Source organism: Bos javanicus, chromosome 28 (assembly GCF_032452875.1).
Source record: "Bos javanicus breed banteng chromosome 28, ARS-OSU_banteng_1.0, whole genome shotgun sequence".
Taxonomy (NCBI): Eukaryota; Metazoa; Chordata; class Mammalia; order Artiodactyla; family Bovidae; genus Bos; species Bos javanicus.
The window spans coordinates 42,861,593-42,886,454 of record NC_083895.1 but is presented as its reverse complement, the minus strand read 5'-3'; the positions used below and the strand labels follow the sequence as shown (position 1 = coordinate 42,886,454).

Genomic DNA, 24,862 nt, shown 5'->3' with positions numbered 1-24,862 from the left:
TCTGCTTGGTGCTGATCTGCTCAAGTTCTATTGTCTTACCTTTCACGTTTATGCTGCCTTTGTTGGAACCTGCCTCAAATCCTCACCTGAGACAGACAGGCTATGAATAAATGAGTGTGTAAGTGTCAGTGAGTGAGCAAATAGCTAGTTAACCAGGACGCCCAACTCTAACAGAATGCTTTGTCTTTAGAGTTCACCATACCTGACTCCAAGTTTTAAGATAAGATACAGTATTGAGGGGATTAGAGAAACTCCGAATTCAGAGAGCACATGGCAGGACCCTAAAGAACACCCAAGTCTGGTAAACATCACAGGAGCTGGGAGGGGACTTGCACATGCTTGGTACTTAACAAATTTCATACTTTCTCTGAGTTTAATCCTCACCACAACTCTATGAGGCAGGTGTTGATCTTCCCCTTTGGCAGATGGGGAAAGTGAGGCTCAGAGAATTTTAGTAACTCATTCAGGGTTACAAAACCAGCCTGAGGTGGAACCTGGAACAAAGGCCAGAGCCAAAGCCTTTTCAGACCAGGCCTCGTGGTCTCCAGATCAAAATCATCTGAAAGCTTTCCTAAATGGTCACAAGATGCCGACTTGGGTCCACATATTTGGCGCAGGGAAGGTAGCAGAGACTGAATGTCTGTGAAAGGGAACTCCTAAACCCCCTTCTTCCAGACTGTGGGGCGTCCCCTTGGCACAGAGGTCCTACCTTTCTCACAGTAGGGCTCCCCATCCTCCATGTGGAAGAGGCTGTTCCCGAAGGGCTTCTTGCAGGCTGCACAGACGAAGCAGGTGGTATGCCATGTCTGCCTCAAGGCATGCATCACTTCCTGGGGAAAAGAGCCTCAGTTCAGGACAGAAAGGCCAGCAGAGAGAAGGAGGCAGGCTTGACGTCCACACTAGGCCTCAGTCACTGCAAGAATGTCCCATCAGGGAGCGGGACAGGCAGCCCAAAAAGCGGGCCTCAGACACATGGAGGAAGGTCAGGGGTGGCAGACGAGGGGCTCCTACTCGCACAGTGCATGCTGGGTGCCAGGTTCTGTGTGTGCTCATATAAACTGTGATGCTTCCCCTCCCATTAAACTTGGGAGGGAGGCTGCTTGTTACTGTCATTTTACCAAAGGGGCATCGAGTGTCAAAGCCACACAGAGGTATACGGTGAGGTGACTTGCTTTTCAAAAGCTCCGCAAGCCACTTCAAGCTGTGTGGCCCAGGGATACGATCATCTCTCACTTCAAGTTCATTCGCTCCCTAGTTCACTGGTGCCGAACCGATGCCCTTCCAGGACAGAGATGGAGCTGTTCTTGCTCTGTTAGCACAGCAACTGCTTGGCTTCCAAATGGGACCCCACAACTTTGGGAAGGAGGAGAGACTGGTTGGAAAACAGACAAGGGTCCGAGGAGAAGAATGCTGCCCACTTACCCCCATGATTTTGGTGTTACACTTGGCACAGACTGGGGCAAAGAACTGCTCATAACACCGCTCACAGTAAACGTTGTTCTGCTCCTCCACAAAGCACACATCTGCCAGGGAGGCCTTGCAGTAGGCACAGTTGAACTCTTCCGGATGCCAGGAACGGCCCATGGCTACCAGAAAGGGGCCCCTGGGAAAGCAGAGAACAGTATCTCCTAAGTAGCCCCAAAAGCTTATGACCAGGTATTTCAAAAACTCCCAACAATATTCACACTTTGACCCTGATAACCCTGACTTTTGTGACTGTTCTAATGAAATAACAGGAAATTCAGATAAAGCTCCATGAAAAAAGATGAGGTTGCATCACTTACAAAAAAGAGTAATGGGGAGGCGACTCAAACATCCATGACTAGGGGGCCCAGTAAGTGTATTATGGGATATCCTTCAGTTGAATGCTTGTAGTAAGAAGAGCCATGATGATGGTGCCAATGGCCAACATTTATTAAGTGCTTACTCTCTGCCAGGCACCATTCACGAAGAAATTTGCATTTATTAGTGTGTTTAACTCTCACAACAACTCTGTGAAGCAGGTACTATCATGATACCCACTTTTAGATAAGAAAACTGAGGTACAGATGTTAAGTAAGTTGCTCAAGGCCATAGGGCTATTATGCTAGACCCAGGACACAAACCTGGATCTAGATCAGTCTCAGAACACTGAGGCTAAAGAAATGCTTTATATTTTAATTTTTATTTTTCTGAATTTTCTAATTATTCTCTAATGAGTATATTCTTTCTGTTGTTGTTTGGTCAACTAAGTTGTGTCCAACTCTTTTGTGACCCCATGGAATGTAGCCTGCCAGGCTCCTCTGTCCATAGGATTTCCCAAGCAAGAATACTGGAGTGGGTTGCCATTTCCTTCTCCAGGGGATCTTCCTGATCCAGGGATTGAACCCACATCTCCTGCATTGGCAGGAAGGTTCTTTACCCTGTGCATTGGCAATGGGTTCTTTACCACTGAGCCACCTGGGAAGCCCCATATTTTTTCTAATGATACTTTATTTTTAAATAAAAGTATATTTTTCATATACATAAGTTCATCCTCCCCCACACACAAGCACATACTATAAACATGTTATATTCAAAAAGCATCACCCATGATCCTGGGCTTCTAAGTATGAAATGACTTGTTTTCCCTTCAGTGTGGCAGATGGCCACCAAAACCCTGAGCAGCACAGGCCTGACTGAATAGACCCAGAAGCAGCCCCAAAGGAAAGCTGGGGCAAAACCAGCACTGTCAGCCAGCTTGCAACAGGCCTCATAAACCTACCAACCAGACCTGCAATTCTCAGAACCCAGCCTTAGCCCAAGGGGGTGCTGCTGGCCCAAGCACCATACTGGAGCTTTGCCCACTGACCTCGTGGAATCCTCACAACTCCCTGGGGAAGTGGGTGTCACACAGGCATAGAAGCTAAAGTCAGAGAGGCTTAGACCAGGGACAGCTAGGAGAGGGGCCTGAGGCTGCCCTGCACGCGGCTTTCTCCCTGCACCTCCCTCCCTCCCATCCGCCTTGCCCTGCCAGCATCCCAGTACAGGGCACAGTGGGATCTGATCTTACCGGATGATGCTGTTGCAGTGGCCACAGAGCGGAGTCCGGCTGCTGGCTGGGAAGCGCTCGGCCCTCTGCACCGTACCCCTGGCAAGGGGGGACACCTGGGGAGCCGGTGGTGGCGGGGTGTAGGCAGGGGCGCCTCGGGGCAGACTCTGCTTGCTGACAGTGGTGGTGGTCTTGCCAGGGGCAAACTTCTGAGAGAAGCTGTCGTCTGTCACCCATGGGGGACGGCTGGCAGACTCTGCAGGGCCCCCACTATACAGTGTAGGATTATAGCTTGGGGCTGGCGAGGGGGTGTAGGCTGGTGCTGGGGAGGGGGAATAGGTGGGAGCAGGGGAAGGGGTGTACGCAGGGGTAGGGGATGGGGTGTAGGCAGGGGCAGGGGAGGGTGTATAGGGGGTTGGACTGTAATTGGCCCCCGGGGATGGGCTGTAGGTAGACGCAGGCACTGCAAGCCAAAAATATCCAAAGAAAAATGTGTCAGGAATTCATTTCTCCCAGCTCCCCCCACCCCCAGCCAGGGAACTGTAAAAGACAACTTTAATATTAGAGCGGCACAATTCCAGTTTTTACACAGAGATGTGTCCCGAGCTTCTTCATGGCCTTGATTTGAATTTGCAGCAAGAAGCCAAGGGAGATAAAGAGCCATGGAGCAGAGCCCTGGGGAGCTTGGACAGGGCTGGGAAGGGATAGAACTATAAATATCCACAGCTGTGCGGGGTGGGGCTCAGCCAGGCCCTGGCTGCCAGGAGCCTGCCGGAGACAGTGAGTGGGGGCAGGGGGCGCGGGCAAGGCTGGTATCTGGATCCCCTCGGCTGGAGAGGGTGAGAGTGGGTCATTCTGGCCTTGACTGGAAGATGCTCTTGTTTGCACTCTGACCAGTGATTTGACATCTGAAATGCCTCAGTCATATACGTTTGCTGAACCTGGACCTAGTCCAGCCTTTGAGACAAAGCAGATGACGGGACAGTTAGGTTTTCAAGTTTAGATTCCAGGTTTAGTTGCAATCGTGTTTTGTTTGTTTGTTTGTTTGAACAGCTTGGCTTGGTGTGTAATGGGGAAAGTCCATTTTGGTTTGAATTGGGGTGGTGGGTCTTGAAGACATCATTCAGAGGAAGGCTAGACAGAGATGCTGAAGTGACACGACCCAGGTCTAGCTGCTTCCTCAGCCTGTGGTGGCCTCTGGGGGACCCAAGCTCCCCCGCCTCGCTTTGATGGAAACTGAGAGCGTGTCCGAGTGTGTTAGAGGTTACCTTCCAGGCAGGAGGAAAATTCCCTGCCTTGATTCTGGAACCCTCTCCTCCAGCTCACTGAGAGCTGAAAACCCTTTTAGGGCAGCAACACAGAGGAGCAGAGCAGCTGCTCACCCAAAGCCCTCCGAGGTCTGGGCCTCAGAATCCAGGTTTCTAAGTTCTGCTGCCTCTCATTGTGAAACTAACAAGGGCAGACCCAGCTGGCCTGGCACACCTGGTTTAGCCAGCCTTCACTCCTAGGGAGGGAGGTTCCGGATGCCTCACCTCAGCTCACACTTTGCTCCTCTGGAAAGAGGCTTTATTCCTTCTACCCCAGGAAGTGTGTCAGGGCAGCCTCCCTCCCCATCCCTGCGTCTGGCCTGGTGAACGGACTATGCTGATAGGTGCGAAGGCAGCCCTCAGCAGGCTCCAGCCTGGAAAGGAAGGTCATTCTCAGGGCTAAAGTTCCTGGCCTGGCCTCTGGTCTCTCCCCACCTGGTTCCCCTGGATTAACCTGCTGCTCCAACCCTGTATCTCCTGCTCCCAGATGATTGGCCCTTCAGAACTGGGTGACATGGAAACCCTATTGCTGGGAATGGGTAGGGACCAGGCCTGTGTTATTGAAAGCAGAAGGGATACAACCCTCCACAGCCCTGCCCTAGAGCCATCCTGGCAGTGAGGCTGGCTTCCAAAGGTAAAAGTTTCTCCATAAGGAATCTTCTTCCCACTTACTAAGGGGATAGGCTAGGAACGTAACAAGTCAACTGGGTAGTCCTCTTTAGAGCTGAGGTCACTGAGGCTCAGACAGAGCTAGTAAGCGGTAGAGTGAGTCTCCAAAACCATTTTTTTTATCACCCCAAGAAGGCAATGGCACCCCACTCCAGCACTCTTGCCTGGAAAATCCCATGGACGGAGGAGCCCGGTGGGCCGCAGTCCATGGGGTCGCTAAGAGTCAGACAAGACTCAGCGACTTCACTTTCCCTTTTCACCTTCATGCATTGGAGAAGGAAATGGCAACCCACTCCAGTGTTCTTGCCTGGAGAATCCCAGGGACGGGGGAGCCTGGTGGGCTGCCGTCTGTGGGGTCGCACATAGTCGGACATGACTGAAGAGACTTAGCAGCAGCAAGCTGACTCTGTGAAAAAACACGAGTCTGATTTCCAGAAGATTTGAGTGTACTCTGTTGATAGGGGTACCTATCAACCTGGAGGAGACGCCATGGTCTGGCAATGTAGCACAGTCACCAAGAGTCCTGGGTTCAGGTCCTCGCTCTACTACATCCTGGCTGTGTGTCCTTGGACAAGTTCCTTAACATCTCTAGGCCTGAATTTCCTCGTCTAAAAATGGCAATAATAATTCTTAGTGCCTTATTAGGAGGATTAAGGGAAATAAGAACTGTAAAGGCTGAGCCTAGTACCTGGCACCTAGTACCTGGCACTGTGTATGTGTCACTACATGTTAGTGGGGATGGTGAGGTGAGTGACTCCTGGGTCTCATGGTCCAGATGACCTGTCAGCTCATCTCACAGCCTGATCGTGACATCACCTGAAGGACCCCAGCCCAGGGAGACTGTAGGATTTAGAGGATGGGAGATGTGACCTAATCTTAATACTGTGTTATCTAGTACATAGTCCTAATGTGGCCATTAAGCACTTGATATGCACCTAGTCCAAACTGAGACATACTATAAAGATAAAATACACACCAATTTTTAAAGACTTAGTACAAGAAGGTAGAATATCTCACTAATAATTTTATATTGATTGATTATATTGATTAAAGTGATACTTTGAATATAGAGTTAAATAAAATATATTAAAATTAATTTCACCTGCTTCCATATGCTTTTTTGTAAATTTATTTTTAATTGAATATACACTTTTTAAAAAATGTAGCTACTAGAAAATGTATTGTTACCAGATAGTGCCATCCTAATCGGGACAACAGTTACCAAGTACTGCCTACTTTCACATGCCAGGGCCTTTATGTGCATTATTTCATGTAATACTTGCTGCAATCCAGTGAAGCAGATAATAGTCTCTAGTCCGTTTTACAGAAGAGGAATTGAGGCTTGGAGAGCTTATGCAACACCGAGCTGCAACAGGCGCTCAGGCTGCAGGACTCAACCCCAGATCCCTGCTTAACCACTCCCCAGGCAGAAAAACAGGCTTTAGCACGCCCCTTCCAAATCTGGCCCTAGCCCACTTTTCCAACGTCTCTCTAGCAATACTAACCCTATTGCCTCTGCCAGGCAATCTTTCTCTTCCCTCATCTGGAAGGCCTTCCAGTCTCCATGATTCACTCCCTTTTTCTAAACCCCAAGAATACGAAGGTCTCAGCAGGTCAGAGGCACGCTGGCATCTGGGCACGGTGGGCTGATTCCTTGCCCAAGAGTCCCCCGGCACCCTCCTCCCCTCTACGATCTAAGGCCGTTCCCTTCTTCCCGGCGCAGGCCAGCAGCCTCCCTCCACTATCAGGTACCCAGTGAGGATCGGGGCGCAGGGAGCAGCTGCTTCACAGTTCTCTTCCCTCTGCGCCCTTCAGCCTGGCTGCCCCTGCCATCCCCGACGTGCCAGGAGAGAGACTTGATATCCCATCTCCGAGCCCGAGGCTGTTGCTATTTCTGCTTGATGGAATGAAGCCCGTCCAAATTAGAAGGTGATATTTCATCTCTAATTGGCAAGTTCAAAAGGCCCCTATCGCACTCGGCGGCTCGGGAATGTGTAATTAAACAAGGTGATTTCTGACTCACTCCAGGTCGGGCCCGGCTCCCGCGAGCGCCTGGCCCCCACCCGGCCCGCGGGCCGACGTGGCTTCCCTCGGCCCGTGTGGGGGCCCCTCCGCCCATGGTCCCCTCCCGGGCCCCAGGTGCTCCAGGGAGCGGCCGCCCGGTCTCGGCGCCAGCGATAGGATCCGGGTTGCGAACGCCACGGTCGGCCCGGAGGAGCCTTCGTGAGGAGCTGCGGCTTGGGCTACACACAGGCTCTCCGCCCTCCCCAGGGCCGGGGTCGGCAGAGGCGAGATGGGGAGAGGCCCCGGGCCCAGGTTCCCGGTATCTCGCCGGGCCGCCTGCCAGCCTCCCGGGGACTCCACCCTCGGGAGAGGGGGCGGAGGCAGGCCGGCTCCGGCGCGAGCCCGCCTGGCGGCTTCCTTCCCCGCCGGGCAGGAATGAGTTAACGTCTGCTCGGCCTGGGAACGCGGCAGAGGCCCGCAGCTCCGGGGCTCCGGCACGTCTCGCCCGCCCGGGCTCCAGTCCCGGAAGGAGGAGGGGGCGCGCCCGACGAGCCAGGCGGCGCGCGCCACCGGTGCCGTGCCGCCCCCTGGCGGGCCTGCGGAAGAGAGCCGGCGGCCCGGGCGGGGGCGCCGAAGCCCAGGGCCCGCCCCGGAAGACGCCCTAAGGACCCACCTGGGAGGGGAGCCCGGGCCAGGGCGGAAATGGCCACCTTGCGCCCCGACAGAGCCTCACCTCCTTTCGCAGGAGGTGCTCCAAACTCCTTATCACCCTCCCTTCTGTGCTCCCCATCGCTGCCGAGCAACTGCTTCCTCCAGCTCCATCCGAGACTTTTCACCCTTGCAGCCGGCTGTAAATTGCTCCCTAAAACTATGGACTTTTAATCTCAGAACTCTTGTGTTCTCGCTTCTGAAGAGACAGAGCAGGGCACCTCTTGTGTACCAAGCACTGTCCTGGGTGCTTCATTCTCATCCCCAGAGCATCAGGTGTACACAACATGCCTGTTTTTTAAACGAGGAAATACAGGCTTGGGAGATGGAGTACTTTACCGTGGATAGCAGAGCAGGACCTGGCAATGGAGTCTGATACTAAACTCACTTCCACCCACACTCGACCCTGCTCAGAGTGCGTTTTATGAAACAGATGGCTGATCATGGCTCCTCTGCCCTACACATCAAGTCAACACCCCAAACAAGGCTCTTCCTGTCTCAGTCCCTGTCTCATTTTCTCAAGTTCACTGAGCATGCCGGAGGAGATACCTAAGCCAGCCTGAGAACTGCCCTGGAGCTCTGGGGAGAGGCCCAACTTTGCCTAGGAAAAGGGAGGACATAGGCTGAGCCCTTGGCTGTGCAGTGATGAGAATGGGGACCAAAGTGATAGAACAGAGCCAGTGAAGCCAGCCACTGGCAGACCCTGTGTGGGTCCCTCTCCCGCCCGTCACATGTGCTTTCCATGGCTCTAGTTAGCCTGTCCCAGCTGAAGAAACCAAAGACCAGACAGGTGAGCAGCTTGCCCAGCATCACATCCTGCAGTAGGTCTGTCCAAAGCCCGCGGCACTTTTGTTACAGCTCCGCATCCACTGGCTTGAATCAGACCCAGACTCCTGGAGGAACAAGACCCTCCCCCCTAAACCGTCTCTTGCTCACTTGGAGCCTGCAACTCCCCAGGCAGGAAATGTCTTGAGATCTAGGAGGCTCCATCACTGCCTGATACTGCCATCTGTCTCTGCAGTGCCAGAGACAGCTTCCGTAGGATTCTGGCCCATAATTGGGAGAAGGGAGGATGAACGTCATTAACCACCATCCTTCTGGGGGATGTGGCTTTAGAGCTGACCCCTGGAGCCCATGCCCAGGCTAGACAGCCTCCCTCCCCGCTCTGCCTCTCACCTGGCTGGTAGACAGAAGGCCGGATGCTGGCAGTGGTAACAACCCGGGGCTTGGGTGCAGGGGCAGCTGGGGCCTCGCTGTATGTATGGGCAGCAGGTGCTGGAGAGGTGGCCACAGCAGGACTGTAGGTGGAGGCCTGGGGCCTGGAACCAAGTGGGGAAGAGTTAGCAGCCAGAAGGACAACCCCAGCCAGGCCCTGGAGCCTGAAGCCACGGCAGGCTGGCTCCCAGATCTTTAAAGAGGCTCTGTAAGAAGGAAACCTGACAAAGACTTGCCTGGGGAGCTGCCAGAGGCTGTGAAGAAAAGACCAGGAGGTCTTAGGGGGAGGAAGCTGCTCTTTGGGTGCTAAGTCTTGGTGAGTCTGGTGAGAGCAGCAGAGACACTGTGAAAATTACAGCCCACTGCTGGAACTACGACCTTAGCAGAGGGAGGAGAGGACCAGTCAGACCAGAGGATGATGGGAAACCCTTCACCCCTTGTGGAGAGACGGAGGGATGGGGGTGGGAAGCTGGGGCGGGGAAGGAGGTTGAGGCAGGAGGAAAGATGGAGACAGTCAAACCTACTTCCCAACCTTTGGGGCACCTCACAGCCTCAGACCACCTGGCTTCCTCCCCCTCCCCCTTTCTATTGTTGTGGAAGGAGCAGCAAAGTCTCAGGCTCCAAGGAGGGGAGGTCAGGAGAAGCCCCCAGCCCCCAACATACACAGAGGCTCTTCTGTATAGAATTTATGCTGCCCTCCTCCCACTGCCTTAGCTGCCAAGAGGCCCAAAGCAGGCCTTTTCCCACTTATGACCCAGGGACCCTGGGACCAAAGAGATGGAAAAAAATAGTGTACCAGTTCATTGCCCTCAGGAGATGCTGTGCTTGGCCTCTCCTCTTAGAGAACTAAAGACTCCAAGAGCTCCTGCAGCTAAGCAGCCTGTTCAGTGTTGTCTGATTCAGTGTTTCCCAATTTCATTTGCCTGGGAAATCCCTCATCTTTTCTTCATTTTAAAACTAACAAATACCTTACAGAACATGTCCCTGGTTGGTCTCTGCATCTTTCAGGCACTAATGGGGATGACATGACCCACACCCAGGGAAAATGGGACATTGACGGGGGTGTGGAGAAATGAGCCCCTGGAAATACACTGCCTCCTGCTTCCTGTATTCCTTCCCTCTCATGGGCCCAGGGCCTGCCCGTCTCTGCTGGGCAGAGTCATAGGATAAGGGAGTGCCATCCTCTCCAGGACTCTGGGAGGGGGTTGTCCTGAGCTTAGAATCTACCACCAAGCTCCTAAATGGATCCAGAAGGGTCTGGGTGCTGCCCCAGACAATTAGTTAGAATGCATCTCAGAGAGCCAATGTGCCAGACCTGGGGGCTTGTCCTGCCAAGTTGTCATGTTTCTGGTTGAGTGAGACCACTGTCTGCCCTCTCTGGGGCTGCCCTTCTGTGATATATCCCTGTTAAGACCCATGGAGTAGGAGCCTCAGTGGAAGAGGAAAAGGCCATGTCCAAGTGGTGCCCAGCTTCCACTGTGGTAGAAGAAGACGAAGGGTCAGCTGGTCTTAGTCAGACTCGCCCACCAGCGAAGGATGCTTTCCCAGCATCCAGGAGCCACAGGTGATCTGTCAGAGATTGGCGCTGGGGGAGCAAGCAGAGGCTCAAGATATCCAGCAAGAATTCGGAGGCCATGTAGGGTGTCCATTTGTCTCCCACGGGCTCCCTCTGGCACCACTCCAGCCCATGTAACAAGGAGGGCAGAGAGCTGGGCCCAGAGTGAGGTCCCCTGGCCCCCTCTGCTCCAGCCTGATGCTGGCAGCCCTCCATGGCTTTCTCCACTCTCCACCCAGGCTTCACATCTCTTTGTAAGACAAAGTGGAGGGAGGGTTTGCTCTGTTGAGGGGGTCCCACAGCCCCCTGGACAAGGAGGCCTGGAACGTGGTGCTGAAGCCTGCCTTTGAGCAGGGCTGGGGCTACACTGTCCATGGGACCCAGGCATCTAAAGCCTTCCCCTCAAACTGGGGTGGCATCTTCTCACTAGACGGTAGGGGCATGTCTTATCCCCCTCAAAGTTTCTTCTTTGTGTGGGGAGCAAGGCCCTTACTGAAAGAGACTCTGGCGTGCAGAAGGGAAGCAGCTTGCTAAGTGCCCCCAGGAAGCTGGGATATGAGGACCCTGGAAGCCTGGGCCAGGCTCACCCTTGATACTTGAGTTGGGTTGGGGAGAGGCTGGGCTCAGCATTACCCAGGTCACTGTGAAGCCAGGGGGTAGAAGCGGGGCGCACAGGCCACTCTGCCCATCCTTCACCCTGGCTTCAGGCTGCAGCAGGGAGCCATGCACCCTGACCTGCTGAAAAGGTGCCCTTTTCAGCAAAACCCTGGGAGGGGAGTGTGCAGACTGGGAAAGCTGGCTCTGACTCCAAACACCAACTTGGCAGCTCCACACAGCCCAGAAAGAGCTGGGCCGCCCGGCCTGTTACACTGCCTGGCCGCTCCAGAATGACCTGTCCAGCCTCCCTCTCTGCCTCCCCACACCTCCCCTCATCCTTTTCAACACCTCCCTTGCCTTGCCTTTGCTGAGTATCCATGAGGGCAGACAGGAATGCAGTAACTTGCAATACTTGAGAGCATTTTACGTGCTGGGTGTTTTATGCACTTTTTCTATGCTGACCCTATAAAATTATGGACATTATGCCTTGATGCATTGTGCATTAATGCCTTAGGAGATGAGGAAACTGAGGTTCTGCAGAGTTGAGTCACTTTCAGAAGTTACAGACAGTAAGTGGTAGAGCAGAGATGTGAGTCCCACTGCACCAGGTGTCTCTGGAGCTAGCGTGCTTCTCCATCAAGAGAACACAGGGTGAGGGACAAGGGCGAGGTAGTTTGTAAATAGTCTGACCCACCTTCAGTGCTCAGGTCAACGCTCCCTCCTCCACGGAGGCATCCTTGATTTCCTTTCTTTCTCTGTCATCCCAGTTCCAGGAACATGGATTTTCCACACAGTCTCTCTGTTATTTAACCTTATGGGCATGTGTGTGTGTGTGTGTGTGTGTGTGTGTGTGTGAGACAGAGAGAGAGAGAGACTTTTACCTCTTTCCCTAGAGCATGCGCCCCTGGGGCGGGGTGACACGTCCAGCCTCTGTCCTCAGCCACACACACAGTGCATCTCCCTGAAATGCACCTCCAGTATCCCCTTCAGCCCAGGGTCCGAGGGTCCTAACCACTTTGGACGGGCCTTTCCGAGGACCCAACACAGCTGCCGACAGACGGCCCGGGGGAGGCCTCTCCTGCCTCCCTCCCCACGGGCAGAGCCGGCACCTGTGGGCCAGTTACCTTGGACTGTCCGCAGGGCTTGAGGCAGGGGCTGTGGCAGAGGCGGTGGCAGCATGGGCAGCGGCTGTGGCCGGGGGTGGCGAGGCTGTGCTGGGAGAGGCAGCAGCAGGCGACTGGGCAGAAGCGGGCAGCAGTGGGGTGGCGGCCTGGCTGGTGCACACTGGAGCATGCTCAATAGGGGTGCTGATGAGGCGACCAAGAAAGACAACAGGTCAAGGGCGCCACTCTGCAGGGGGGGCGCGGTGGGTGCAGCAGAGGCAGGCTGGGCAGAAGTCACCAGCCTTACTGTGAACAGAGCTGGATCTTCCAGAAGACCTGTTCCCAGGCTGAGGGAAAGAGCACCCCCACAACCCAGGACTCCCAGAAGGAAGGGCTCAGACCACAGGGCGGATCACAGGAACATCAAAAATATTCTCAAGCCTCCTGAGACTCCCCTACATGATTCCCCTTTCTCAACATGCAAGATAAAAACAGTGCGGCCAAAAAGGAGTCTAAATTATCAACCAAGTCTTCTCCCCAATCCTGTTTTCCTCCTTCTTTCACTGTTCCCTCTTTAGTCAGAGATAAGCATTGCCTTTGAGAAGGGGTTATACAAGGAAGAAAACAGAGGCAGGATATTTGGTTGTCAAGGGCTTAAGTTCTGAAGTTGCGAGAACTTGGGCTTCAGGCTGCGAAGGACTCGGAGCACTGATGGTACCTTTGGAAGATGGTAAAAGCTACCCTGCCAGGCAGACCAAGGTCATCTGAACAAGAAAGGGGGCAACGTGCACTGAGGGATTCAAGAATAAAGGGAGCTGTGCCTGTTTTCTGGGCAAACCCTGCGGAAGCGGCAGGGCCACAGGCTCCCCTGTGCTCAGGCCCCTGGTGAAGGGCGGGCAGGCCTGAGGCAGCCCAAAGATCTGCGGGCCATCTTGTGGCCTGGGGGCTATGCACGGCTTCCTACACCCCTGAGAGCCATATGGACAGGGCGCTGAGTGCCTGCACATGTGGAAGTCCCTGTGATTGGGATCATGAGAGGTGACTGCTCTGCCAGTACAGACCACTGTGACCAGATGGGAGGGGGATGTCCCAGCAGATGCCAGCACAGGCAGATCATGATCAAGGACCAGGTGCCCAGACTCCCCATCCCACCTGCCTTGGCATTCTGCAAGCACCTCTTCCCCAAAACCACCCCAGACAAAAGAGGAGCATCAGAGCCTGGGTCAATGGGATTAGACTTCTGCCCCCTGTGAAATGAGGCAGAGAATAAAAATTAAACTATAGGAAAGCAAAGAAAGGTACATTCTTTGCTCACTTGGGTTATTGGACTAAGATCTGTACTTTCTATGATGGCAACTTGTTGCTCAGTTGTCAAGTCGTGTCGGACTCTTCATGACCCCATGGACTGCGGCACGCCAGGCTTCCTTGTCCCCCACCCTCTCCTGGAGTTTGTCCAAGTTCATGTGCATTGAATCAGTGATGCCATTCACCCATTTCATCCTCTGTCACCCAGGATATTGCAAATCCTATGGGTGGGAATGATTTTCCTCACGCGATGACGTCCAATTATTGACCTCCCGCTATGTGCCAGGCCTGTCTTAAATCCTCACAAAAGCCCTCTGATGTGGGTATTACAGATTCTTTTTAACAGGTGAAGAAATGGAGACAGAGAATTCCATTGCTGGAGCTCCTAGAACTTGGTAGTGACAGCATGATCTGATTTAGGTGATAGATTTGAAGCCTTACCCAGTACTTCAAGTGGCCCTCAAACAGGAAGAAAGAACCTTCTTCCTGCAGTCAAGTAGAATCCTTCCCCAGCAAAAGGCACTATTCTTACTTGAAATAATTAGAATAATCCTCTTCCCTCTATAAGTGCATATCATATGCCAGGCCTTGCACTAAACAGCTTATATGAGCAGTACTCCACTTGATCCTTTCAACCTGGCTGGGCAACTGGCATCAAGATCCTCATTTTACAGATGGGGAACTTGAGGTCCAGAAAATTGAATCTCCACTAAAACATCAGTTTGTCACCAAGTGCCAGAGACGCACGTGATCCCTAACCACTACATCATTTCTCAGACTTGAATATGTGGGCAAATTGGCCTGGAAATCTTGTTAAAAATGCAGCTTCTGGCTCAGAAAGTGGGTAGCGGGGCTGAGCGTCCGCATTTCTAACAAGCCCCCAGGTGATGCTGATGCTGCTGGTCCGCGGACCACACTGAGCAACAAGGTACCACACAGGTCCGTCCCGGAAGGAGTGCCAGGGGCCGCGAGCTGTGCACCAAGGTGTCACAACTTGCTCTCCTCCGTCCAGGGAGGCATATGGTAGAGAAAGGTGTGAAGCAGCATGAGAGGGTCAGGAGGAAGGGGCCGGAGAAGAGGCAAGGCTGCAAGCTGACTGCCACACGGGCGGGAGCACCGTTTTTCTCCGTGACCACACAGGAAGCATCTAGATGGACAAGGGCAGTGGCCACGCCCTGCCCAGCCCTTTCCCAGCTTAGTGGTCCAGAGAGGCAGCCATGGGCACCGCAGCTCTAGGCTCATGGTGGTGCCCAGTCCTGGCCCACCATGAGGCCACTCAACGCCCCCCGCATGAAAGAACTTGGCTTCTGGAAGCCATGCCCATGAAGTGGCTGCCTCAGAGAAGCAGCTGCAGCCCCTGACATCCCCACTGAGCTGGCTGCTCAGACCCCCATGGCGTGGACATGTTTGGGAAGGCCTGTCTGACAAAGGACACCCCATTTCCTTTAGCTGTTTCTCCCTAACCCTGCCACATGCTTCCAGGGGGCTTCTGGGAACTGCAGACAGCAGCGACAAAAATACCCAGGCTGGGAACATATTCTCTGCAGGACAAATAGGAAACTGGCTTTACCTGTCTCCTGTATTCCAACCCCCTGTCAGACCAGCTTACCTGTTGCTCTCCCCAAGCATAGCTCCACATGAGTCCTGGCTTCTTGAGGGGTGAAGTTGGAGTGGACATGACCCTGGGAAAACTCATCATCTACCCCAGGGCAGGACAAAGGGCACGCTGTGAGCCTGCTGCCCAGGGTTGTGACTGGGTAGCCTATCTTGGGTTACTGGCTACAGACCCCAAGCAGCCGGGGCCTAGGGAACGTAGGAGCACCGCTGAAGAGCATCCAGAAGGATCTCGGGCTCTTGTCCAGGTCAGTTCATGCCTGAAGCTCCCTGAGGAAGGGGCCTCAGAAATCAAGCACTGCAAAGAACTTACCAGACCCTGGCTTCAGTCCTCAAGACAGTGCCTGTTAGATCACCCCGGCCTGGTCAAGGACTCTGGCCTGGTTCATAAATCACCTTAAACATCTAAGCAAAAACCAAGCCAACCCAACGATATCAACTGGCTGGGGGCTGCCTGGGAAGGGTGCAGCCAGAGGAGAAACACAGCCTGGCTACAGTCCCCCTTTCAGTCCATCTCTTCCTTCCACTCAGTTGGCATCAGGGTACAGTGTGCCAACCCTGTGCCCTGCTCTGTTGAAGTGGCCCTTGGTTGTTGCTCCTATTGGCGACAGTGGTGTTGCTGGGCCAGGAGGGGTCTGTGGTCACCGGGCTCAGGCTGGAACTATCGGCAACGCATGCTGTGACTGATGCTGCTGAGCGGTGTTCACCTCTACTGGGGTGATGATGCTATTTGTATGAGCTAAAAGAATGGAATATGAACATCTCTGTTGATTCAGTGATGATAGAATGCCAGTCGAGTGGCTGGTCTGGAAACTATTCATGCTGCCACCCACCTAGTTAGCTGATGGCAGTTGCTCAGGGCGGCCCTGATCCCGTCGCTGTGCAGCAGTGTTGCGCACGGCTCGAGTCCAGGAGCCCTGTTGACCCTGTCGTCTATGCAACGACACCCCTCCAGAACTGCTCAGTGCACAGCCACCCCCACAGGCTGTGGTGTGGACGATGCCCTGCAACCTTCACGAGCTCCACACAGCTTTCGGAACAGAGTCAAAATCCAGAGCCTGGCAGTCCAGCTCTGGACCACTGCTAACCAGAACGTCCTCTGCCTGTCTTCCATTCCAGTCAAAATGATTAACTCAGGGTTCTGGGACATTCCTTCTCATCAGCATCTCTGCTTTCTCTGCTTAGAATAACATAGGCAGCCTTCCGTGACTGTGCATGTCCCACTCCTGTCTGTTCCCGAAGATCACACACACAGACCCCTTCTTCCAGGAAGCCTTCCTGGATACTCCAGATGGAAAAGCCATCCCTGTCTCTGGACCTCACACAATCAGCCTTTCATCACAGTAAGTCACAACCACATCAGCCATTTCTGATTCCTTGGGCACCCACAGTGGCCAGGAACCCAGTGCCTCGACTGATGCCCATGGACACGGAATGCTGAATAAGGACACTCTCCTGTTTACCTCAGTGCTTCACACAGACTCCTGGCCTGGGGCCACCCAAAGTGCTGCCTGCAGTGGCCTGGGGTCACTGGGGAGGCACCAGGTGGGCTGGAAAGCAAACAGCCTTCCAGGACTTCAATTAGGTGGATCCAAGAGGGTTCCATCGGACAGGCCGGGGGGATAGGGACAGGGGACTGGGAGGCCACCAGCTCTGACGGATTAGCTCAGATCCTCTGCTCGTCTTAGGACACCCACTACCGCAGCCTCACTCTGCCTGGCAGCCCTCAACCCCCAACCTACCCCTGGTCTTGGAAGTCCTCAATAAAAGGTCAGCTAAATATGAGCATGCCCGAGGATGCCTAAATGCAGGCAAAAGTGCACCTCTCCCCACTTCCCCTGTTGATCCCCTGGCCAGCCTGCCTTGCCTGGTCCTTGCCTTGACCCTGGGGTCAGACTGCTAGAGGGAGGATGAGATGGGAGGTCAAGTTGGAACAAGATGGTGTGTGTGGGGGTGGGGATGCGGGGGGCACTTTGGGGAGCATCTCAGGGTGGTAGGCAGGATAGAACACGCTCCCTGACCAGCCCTTCTAGATGGGATTGCCAAGGTCCCTGGAGGCAGAAAGGAAGCCTGTGCCGGGCAGTGGGAGTGGGAGCAAAGCTCTGGCCCAGTCCAGTCCCAGGGCTGGCGGGGAGTCCTGAAGGATAGGCCTCAACACCTGTCATTATTTGTCAAGTGTTGATGATCTCATGTTCTCAGCTTGGGGTTCCCTCAGTCAGGGATGAGGCTGATGAGTAGGCAGGTGAGTAGGGAGGACATGAGCCTGCCAGACTGGCCCTTCCTAAATGCTCAGGACTAGGACAGGCCGTAGGTGTGTGGAAGCCAGGAATGAGAATCTTCCTTGCCCTCTTGCCACGTGAGCCAGCCTCCACCAGGCACACCTTCCAGCTCCTCCCTCCTGAGCCATGGCCTGCTTATGAGGGACCCCTGCAGTCTCCCTGTGAGCCACGCCTTAGTCCAGCTGTGTCCACCTCAGCCACTTCTCTCCCTCCTGGCCAGGGCTGGGCATGCGCAGCGCCTTCCTGGAACCAGGGTTTGTGGTGTGCTTTCTGATGGGGAAGGAGGGCGGGCTCGGCCTGCCGGCTATGGCTGGTGTGGGAGGGGAGGCAGGGAGCACTCACACACACTACCCGAAGGAGGCTAAGGCTGCCCTCTAGCCCACAGAACAGCTTCCCACCCACGGTCCTCTCTGCCTGCTCTCTGGAGCCCTGGGCAGGGCCATAGGGACAGGGAAACAGTGGTCTGCATTGGAAGGACTGATGCTGAAACTCCAATACTTTGGCCACCTGATGTGAAGAGCTGACTCATTAGAAAAGACCCTGATGCTGGGAAAGATTGAAGGCAGGAGGAGAAGGGGATGACAGAGGACGAGATGGTTGGAGGGCATCACCAACTCAATGGACATGAGTTCGAGCTAACTCTGGGAGATGGTGAAGGACAGGGAACCCTGGCATGCTGCAATCCATGGGGTTACAAAGAGTCAGACACCACTGAGTGACTGAACAACATATCCCAGGCCTAGTGGGCACTGCCCCTGGCCCTCTCCTGCAGGCACCTGTCCTCTCCCCGTCTCAGACCTGCCCCCTTGGGTGATGCGCACACAGGTACAGCAGGACTGGGGCAGGTTTGGTTCATTTCAAATCCTCTTTATTTCAGAATAAGCATGCTTGTATGTACAGGAGAGAGAGCTAGGGAGCCAGCACACACGGCACGGAGAGGGGAACACGCGCTCCAGTCTCACCACGGCCAGGACGGGCCTCTCCCTCGTCTACCCTGGGGCCTCCTCTTCCTCTGCAGGGAGCCCTGTCCTGGGCTACCTGGCTCCAGAGGGCTTGAGGGAGTAAGTGGGGCCAGGGAGTTGGCGTCTCAGGACCCTGATCTGTGGGCTGCTCGTTCCAGGATGGCACTAGGCCGGGCTGCTTCTCCCGGGAGCTGGGCTTGGTGAGGGAATGGACCAGTGGTGGTCTTTTTCCCTTGGTTTGGGGGTGTCCTATCAGCAAACCCCATCGCATCCTCTCTGACCTACAGGAAGGCCCTGCGCAGGGGAGCAGAGGCTTGGGCTGTTTGGGAGGTGGCGAAGGTTGCGGTGAAGGGCAGGGGCAGAGTGGGTGCAGGGCTGCGGGGCTGGGCCCGGGCCGTCAGCACTGGGCCGGGCAGAGAGCACAGCTGCTGCAGGTGACGAGCAAAGGTGCCCCCCAGCACAGCTATACATTCTCAAGCATCACCATGGGGCTCACATGCCAGATCTGTGTGGGGGGAAGGAGGGAGGGGTCAGGCCTGCAGGGAATGGGGGGATTCCAGACAGCCTCTTTCTTAGCTTTTAACATTAAGAATTTGGGCCGAAAGGCCATGGTGCCAGTTGCGTAATTTGGCAAAACGTGGGCTGTTACGTTCCGTTTCAAACCTTTCCCTGTGGCACAGAGAGAAACAAAGAGACAGAGACAGAGAGAGAGAAAGGAAGAAAGAAGGGGTTAGGGGATGTATCCGCCATCACCCTGTCTGACAGCTGGGGCAGAGGGCATGGGAGGGAGGGTTCAGCTTGGAGAGGCTTTGCCACCCATGGGGTAATTTCCAGGTGGTTAGGCCTGTTTGGGGGCAAGACCAGAGTTACAAGGACCAGGATGGATGGACTACTGTCCCTGACTTGAGTGAGCCATGGAGAAGGGGCCTGGCTAGAGGACCTGAGGGCAGGCGGGGCACCGGGTGGGTGGGGGGTCTCCAGGTTCTCCCTGGCCCGTGTGGTTAGGGCTGGGCAGGGCTGCTTTGGCTGTGGGCTCTTGGGACTGAGCACAGTCCCAAGGCAGGCAAGCGTTGCATGGTCTCTGTCCCCTAGCTGGGCATCAAGAAGGAGGAACACCTGTCCCCACGACAAGGCTGGGTGAGCAGACCTGCCAACTCCCTGTGCTGCCCCAGTCTCTGCCAACCATTCTCTGTCCCCAGAAAGAAGCCTCCAAACACCACCGACTAGCCCGCCCACCTGGGCCTGAGCACAGCCAGGCACACGCGTGCACACGTATGTATACTCACAAGGCTCCCGGCACACACATACGGGGGCCGGGACTTCCCGCCACTTCCTGCCAGCAAGGCCTCTGGGGCTCAGCCCACAGCCCTCTTAGCTGAGGACATAGGACAAAGCAGGCAAGGAAGAGCCAGAAATACAGATATGGAGGGGAGATTGTGCCAAAATCCTAGACTTCCAGACCAGAGGGACCGCTAACGTCTTCCAGAATAGAGGTGCAAGTTGGTGGGGCCTCATCTAGCCACAAACACAGTGTGTTCAACCGGGACAGTGTTGGAAATTCATCTAAAAAATTAACAGCTACATCCAGATCATAGAATACTACTCGGCAATAAAAAGATGAATGAGCCACTGGTATACTCCACCACTTGGATGAGTTCCCAAAGAACTAGGAGGACTGAAAAAGCCCATTCCATAAGGCCTCAAGCTGTATAATTCCATGTACATAACATCCTTGAAATGACAATATTACACAAACAGAGGACAGAGAACAGATTAGTGGTTGCCACAGGTTAAGGACAGGGCGTGCGCAATAGGGAGGTTGAGAGTGGTCTGAAAAAGCAAGAGAGGGCGTCTGAGGATGATGGGAGCATTCTGCGTTGGGTGGCATAGGTGTCGACACCCTCGTGGGGCACTAGTTTCGCAAGATGCTAGCACTGTGGGTAAAGGCTATGTAGGCTCTCTCGGTATTATTTCTTATAACCACATGCCAATCTGCAATTGTATCAAAAAAAATAGTTTAACAAATGAATTGTCAGCATATAAAAATCAGAAAGATTGGCTTTAGCTCTTTAAAAGTCAAAGGATAGGGCGATGCTGGACTTACACTTCTGCATGATAACAATCCTGTGTCCCCAAGTGTACACCTGGCCACCTCCCCACACCTGTATTACCTGGCAGACTCCCCCTCTACACCTCAAGGCCTGCAAGTGGGTCCCTGTGTGAAGGTCCTGTTTGACATGAGGGGTCCCCTGCTCACATATTTGAAAACCCCTGGTCCAGACTCTCCTAATACCACAGAGAAGCCAAGGCGCAAATACATCACATGAATAGCCTATAGTCACATGGAATCTCAGAGGCAGAACCATGATCTAAGCACCAGGCATCCCTCGCTATTGCCTCTCCGAGCGTGGGGAGAAGGGGGTGAAGACGGTATGAGCCCAGGCCCTGTGATGGGGCCCGCACAGCCCTGCCTGCTGACAGCACCAGGGGCGGCAACTATCTACCAGCACGCAGAGCCCCCAGGACACAGCTGCAGCCAGTTTGTCCAGCCAGGCCCGAGCCTTTATCATCAGCGCCCGGTGACACGGTCAGGGACGGTCCTAGAGAGCAGCAAGGCTTGTGAGTCTGCTCTGCTTGGAGCTGCTGGGAAATTCACAGCCAGCCAAGACAGGAGCAAGAAGATGGAGGAAGAGAAGAAAGGGGGAGAGACTGCAGAGCAAAAGGGGAAGCGGTCCCGGGAGACCCACGAGGGCTGCGCAGGTGACACCCAGGGGAACTGTTCACTAGAACCAACTTTGTCCTTAACACATGAAGGCCACGAAGAGACGCAGAGTTCTTCACTGAGGTGAGCATTAGGTAAACAGAGACTGAACTTACAGACAGCTGCACCACCCGATGGGGGCTGGGTCAGGGGGTGGGGTCTGAGCTCTGACCGCAGCCCTGGAGGATGGTTGGGAAATGCGGTGGGACCCAGAGGCCTGGCAGATTCAAGCCCTGCCTGGGGTGAAACTAGGCTTCCCTGCACTCCCACCCCCCATCAACCTTCTGAGCCATCCAGGTGCTGGAATGCGCTCCTGGGGTCAGATGGAAGGTGTGGTGACCTTTCTGGGATTATAGGCTCTGCTACTTCAGATGAAGGCTGGGGGCCACACTACTACCTGTGCCCACGTGGAAACTGGCAGGAGGCTGCTGTTTAAGCCCACTTGACAGTTTGCTAAGGCGATGGGTCTTTCCTGGGAGAGGAACCATGTCCACAGCTGATACTCAGACTGCTCTGTGGCTCACCCTATGTCCCCTGTAAAGACAGAGTCCCTGGAGATTAGGCCCTGGAGCCTTGGAGGAAAGCTCAAGCTCAAGTTCAAAGTGTTAGTCGTGTCTGACTCTTTGCGATCCCATAGACTGTAGTCCACCAGGCTCCTCTCTCCATGGGATTCGCCAGGCAAGGGAAGACCCGGATTTGATCCCTGGGTCAGGAAGATCCCCTGGGAAAGGGAATGGCTATCCACTCCAGTTTCTTGCCTGGAGAATTCCATAGACAGAGGAACCTGGCGGGCTACAGTCCATGCGGTTGCAAAGAGTCAGACATGACTGAGTGTGGGTTTCCATTTCTTCCTCCAGGAGATATTCCCAACCCAGAGACTGAATCCAGGTCTCCCACATTACAGGCAGATTCTTTACTGTCTGAGCCACCAGGGAAGCCTTACTTGCTACCAGGTACCAAAGACATTGCCACAGTGCCAGGAACCAGGGCCCAGGAGGGGAGGAGGGGAGGGCAGGGTAGGGTGGGGCTCTGAGCTGCCCTGGGGCTTGGTGGGGGCTGCCCCAAAGGTGGAGAAGGGGCAGGTGAGGGGCAAGTGTGCAGGTCCCCTGACATGCAGATTATACCCATCCGGGAGGCCACCCAGTGCCCTGCCTGGTACAGAACAACTGGCGTCCCTGCCAGCTTTCCCAGCACGCAGCAACAGAAAGGAAAAAGCATCCCAGCAGACATACAAGCCTAAATAGGCTGCCCGGTGCCCAGGTTGCTGGGCCCCAGATTTACCAAACTCAGGCCATGCTGGAATGAGCTCCCTGGAAGCAAGGTGCAATGAAGCCTTCCTGGGGAGTGCAGCCTTTGTGAGAGACTCTCAGATCCCCCACTGTGAGGCAGGCTCAACTGGGAGCGGGAAAGACAGAGGCCGTGTCTGCCCTCAGCCAACACGATGCATCAGCAAGGTCTGGGGTACAGATTCCAACTTGGGAGGAGGGCTGGATGCAAGTGGGGTTCAGCCCCCAAGGGAGCAAGATCTCTGACCAGCTTGGACTCAGGGTAGGTAGGGGTAAGTGCGTTCCCTACTGCTCAGATGGCCTCTCGGTTGAGCCTGGGGCCCCAGCTGGGACCAGTGGCCAAAGTCAGTACTTTGGGCATTAATCACAAACAAAACTGAGCCACATCACCCGTTGTACCCCCATCTCTCACTGCCCGGGCCAGAAGCTGCTTGGCATTCAGCAAAATAAAAAAGCCTACTTTCCTCCTTCGGCCGTGGGGAGAAGGGGCATTTGGTGGGGTGGCTGTAAGGACAAGCTTCCAGAAATTAAAGTCAGGAAAAGGGAGAAGGGGAGGAAGCTTAGGCTCCTCCAGTCCCAGACAGAGGCTTCCTGAGGGCCCAGAGCCTGCACCGCAGGGTCCAAGACTCAGAGGGAGGGGCTGACAGCGGTGCAGAGCTGTGTGTGGCGGGGTGGGTGCTGCTTTCTTAGGGTGGGTCAAGGTCCTTGACTGAGGGAGGAAGAAGGCTGAGGTTTCTTCTTGGGCCCCTCTCTTCCAGATTTCCCTACAAGGCTGAGGGAGAGACTCCAAGTCCTGCAGCAGAGTTCTTAAGACACCCTGCCTTCTCAAGGGATCTGAATGGAGTTTGTGGGCAATTAGACCGCAGGGTGGGGAAAGGGCCTGGTGGGGAAAGACAAGCAAGCCGAACAGGCCCCAAGAGATGCTTCTGAAAGGAGGGGAGGGGAAGGCCCGCACCGGACCACTGTGAACACTGCCTTTTGTGTTCTCAGTGACTTCGCAGAGCCTACAAGTATTCCAGGGAGAACACGTGAGACAGAGGTTCTCTACCCATGATAAATGTGCAGAACTCCACCTTCCAAAGGGAGCCTGGTTACTGAGATGCAGACTGAGAGTGACCGGCCCCAGAAACATAGAGTAACCGGAAGTGCTGAGGAGGGGTGACGGGGGGCTGGAAAGGCAGGGCAGGCCCCTCCTGGCTTCTTGACGGGAGGGACCTGGAGATCTGTGAGCAATTTGCGATGTGTGCTGTAGAGCCCCTCCATCAGACCTTCAGTAAAGACCACACTGCTCACCGGAGTATCTCTGAGCGGCACTCAGAGGAGGCGGTGGGATAAACACAGGAATGACGCAGGAGCAGAGGAGCACGGGGCGGAGAGAGCTGACAGCTTAGGTACGCCTCAAATAGCTCGATACTGCCTTTTGTGCTAAATCAAACACCATCTCATTTCAGGCTCTTTACAGACACACTGCAGGCACCGACAGGTTAAGAACCATCACGGGAACCGCATGCCATTGTTAGCAGGCCGGGGAGGACCACACTTCAGGCTTAGACGCCCCAGCCAAAGAGTGGGAGCAACTTCAATTGGCAGAAACAGAGGCTCAAAAAGAAAATCCACATCAACTCGAGCTGACCCCAGAGTCCCACTCTCCACGTGGACCCGTGGCCACTACACGCTGGTTAGCAAAGACAGAAAGCTTGGCCCAGGGTGGAAAGGCACCTCTGAGCCCCAGCCCCTCACATGGAGGCCACCACGGGACGTGCCGGCCCAAGGCAGGCTCTCCCAGGAAGGACATGCAGACAACACATTTGCTTCTGGAAGTGTAAGCACAGTCACACTGGGCCCCATGCCTGCCCATGGAAGGCCCTAGTGGGTTCCAGTGGGTTCCAGGGCAGTGTGCCCACCTCATGCCCAGGGCTTGGCTTCCTTGCAGCAGCTGTGGTGCTGTGAGCAGTCTGTGGAACTGGTACCTCAACGTGGGTCTGGACAAGTGAGTCCAAAGGCCAGGTGCCCCAGCCCAGCATAGCCCTCCGCGTGCCAGCTAGCTTCCCAGTGCCTACCCTTCAGACTCACAGGGGACAGGCCCTGAGATGAGTGGGCAGGCCAGGCAGCCAGCCCGGTGCCTCATAGAAAGAGATGCCCTCATTCTCAACAGCCCAGCAAAGGCCAAAGCAGCCCTGCCCCTTGCCCAGGGAGAGAGCCGGGAGAGCCCAGCGTCCTTGCTCGTGCAGCCTGGGCCAGGGGGATAGAGACTCAGCTCCAGGCACCCACCTCACTGACCTGGGACACACACACCCCAAGCCAGCATCTGCCGGAGCCCCTCAGGGGCTGGAGTTTTCAGATGCATTAACTTGAGATGTTCCTTCTGTGAGTTGTGTGACCTGGGGGCTGCCCTGGGAGGGATGGGGTTAGGAGGGCCAAGGCCACAGAGCCTGAGTCCAGGCACTTACCTTGACCTTCGCAAAGCTTCTTCATCAGGGTCTTGCA

The 24,862-nt window shown here is 54.8% G+C and overlaps 1 protein-coding gene across 6 annotated transcripts in view; it reads right to left on the bottom strand.

Annotated features, from left to right (window-relative positions):
• The window catches only part of LDB3 (LIM domain binding 3), a 59,474-nt gene that overhangs the window by 11,015 nt on the left and 23,597 nt on the right, over positions 1-24,862 (bottom strand). For 2 of the 6 annotated variants that reach the window (XM_061405555.1, XM_061405556.1), the window contains 6 exons: positions 24,826-24,862; positions 12,190-12,372; positions 8,875-9,017; positions 3,032-3,473; positions 1,423-1,603; positions 710-830 (listed from right to left, as the gene is read on the bottom strand). In XM_061405555.1, coding sequence (XP_061261539.1) covers positions 710-830; positions 1,423-1,603; positions 3,032-3,473; positions 8,875-9,017; positions 12,190-12,372; positions 24,826-24,862 — 1,107 coding nt within the window. Of the gene's footprint in view, positions 1-709; positions 831-1,422; positions 1,604-3,031; positions 3,474-8,874; positions 9,018-12,189; positions 12,373-18,212; positions 18,998-24,825 lie in introns of those variants that run through there. The other 4 variants (XM_061405557.1, XM_061405558.1, XM_061405559.1 and 1 more) reach the window with 2 other exon arrangements.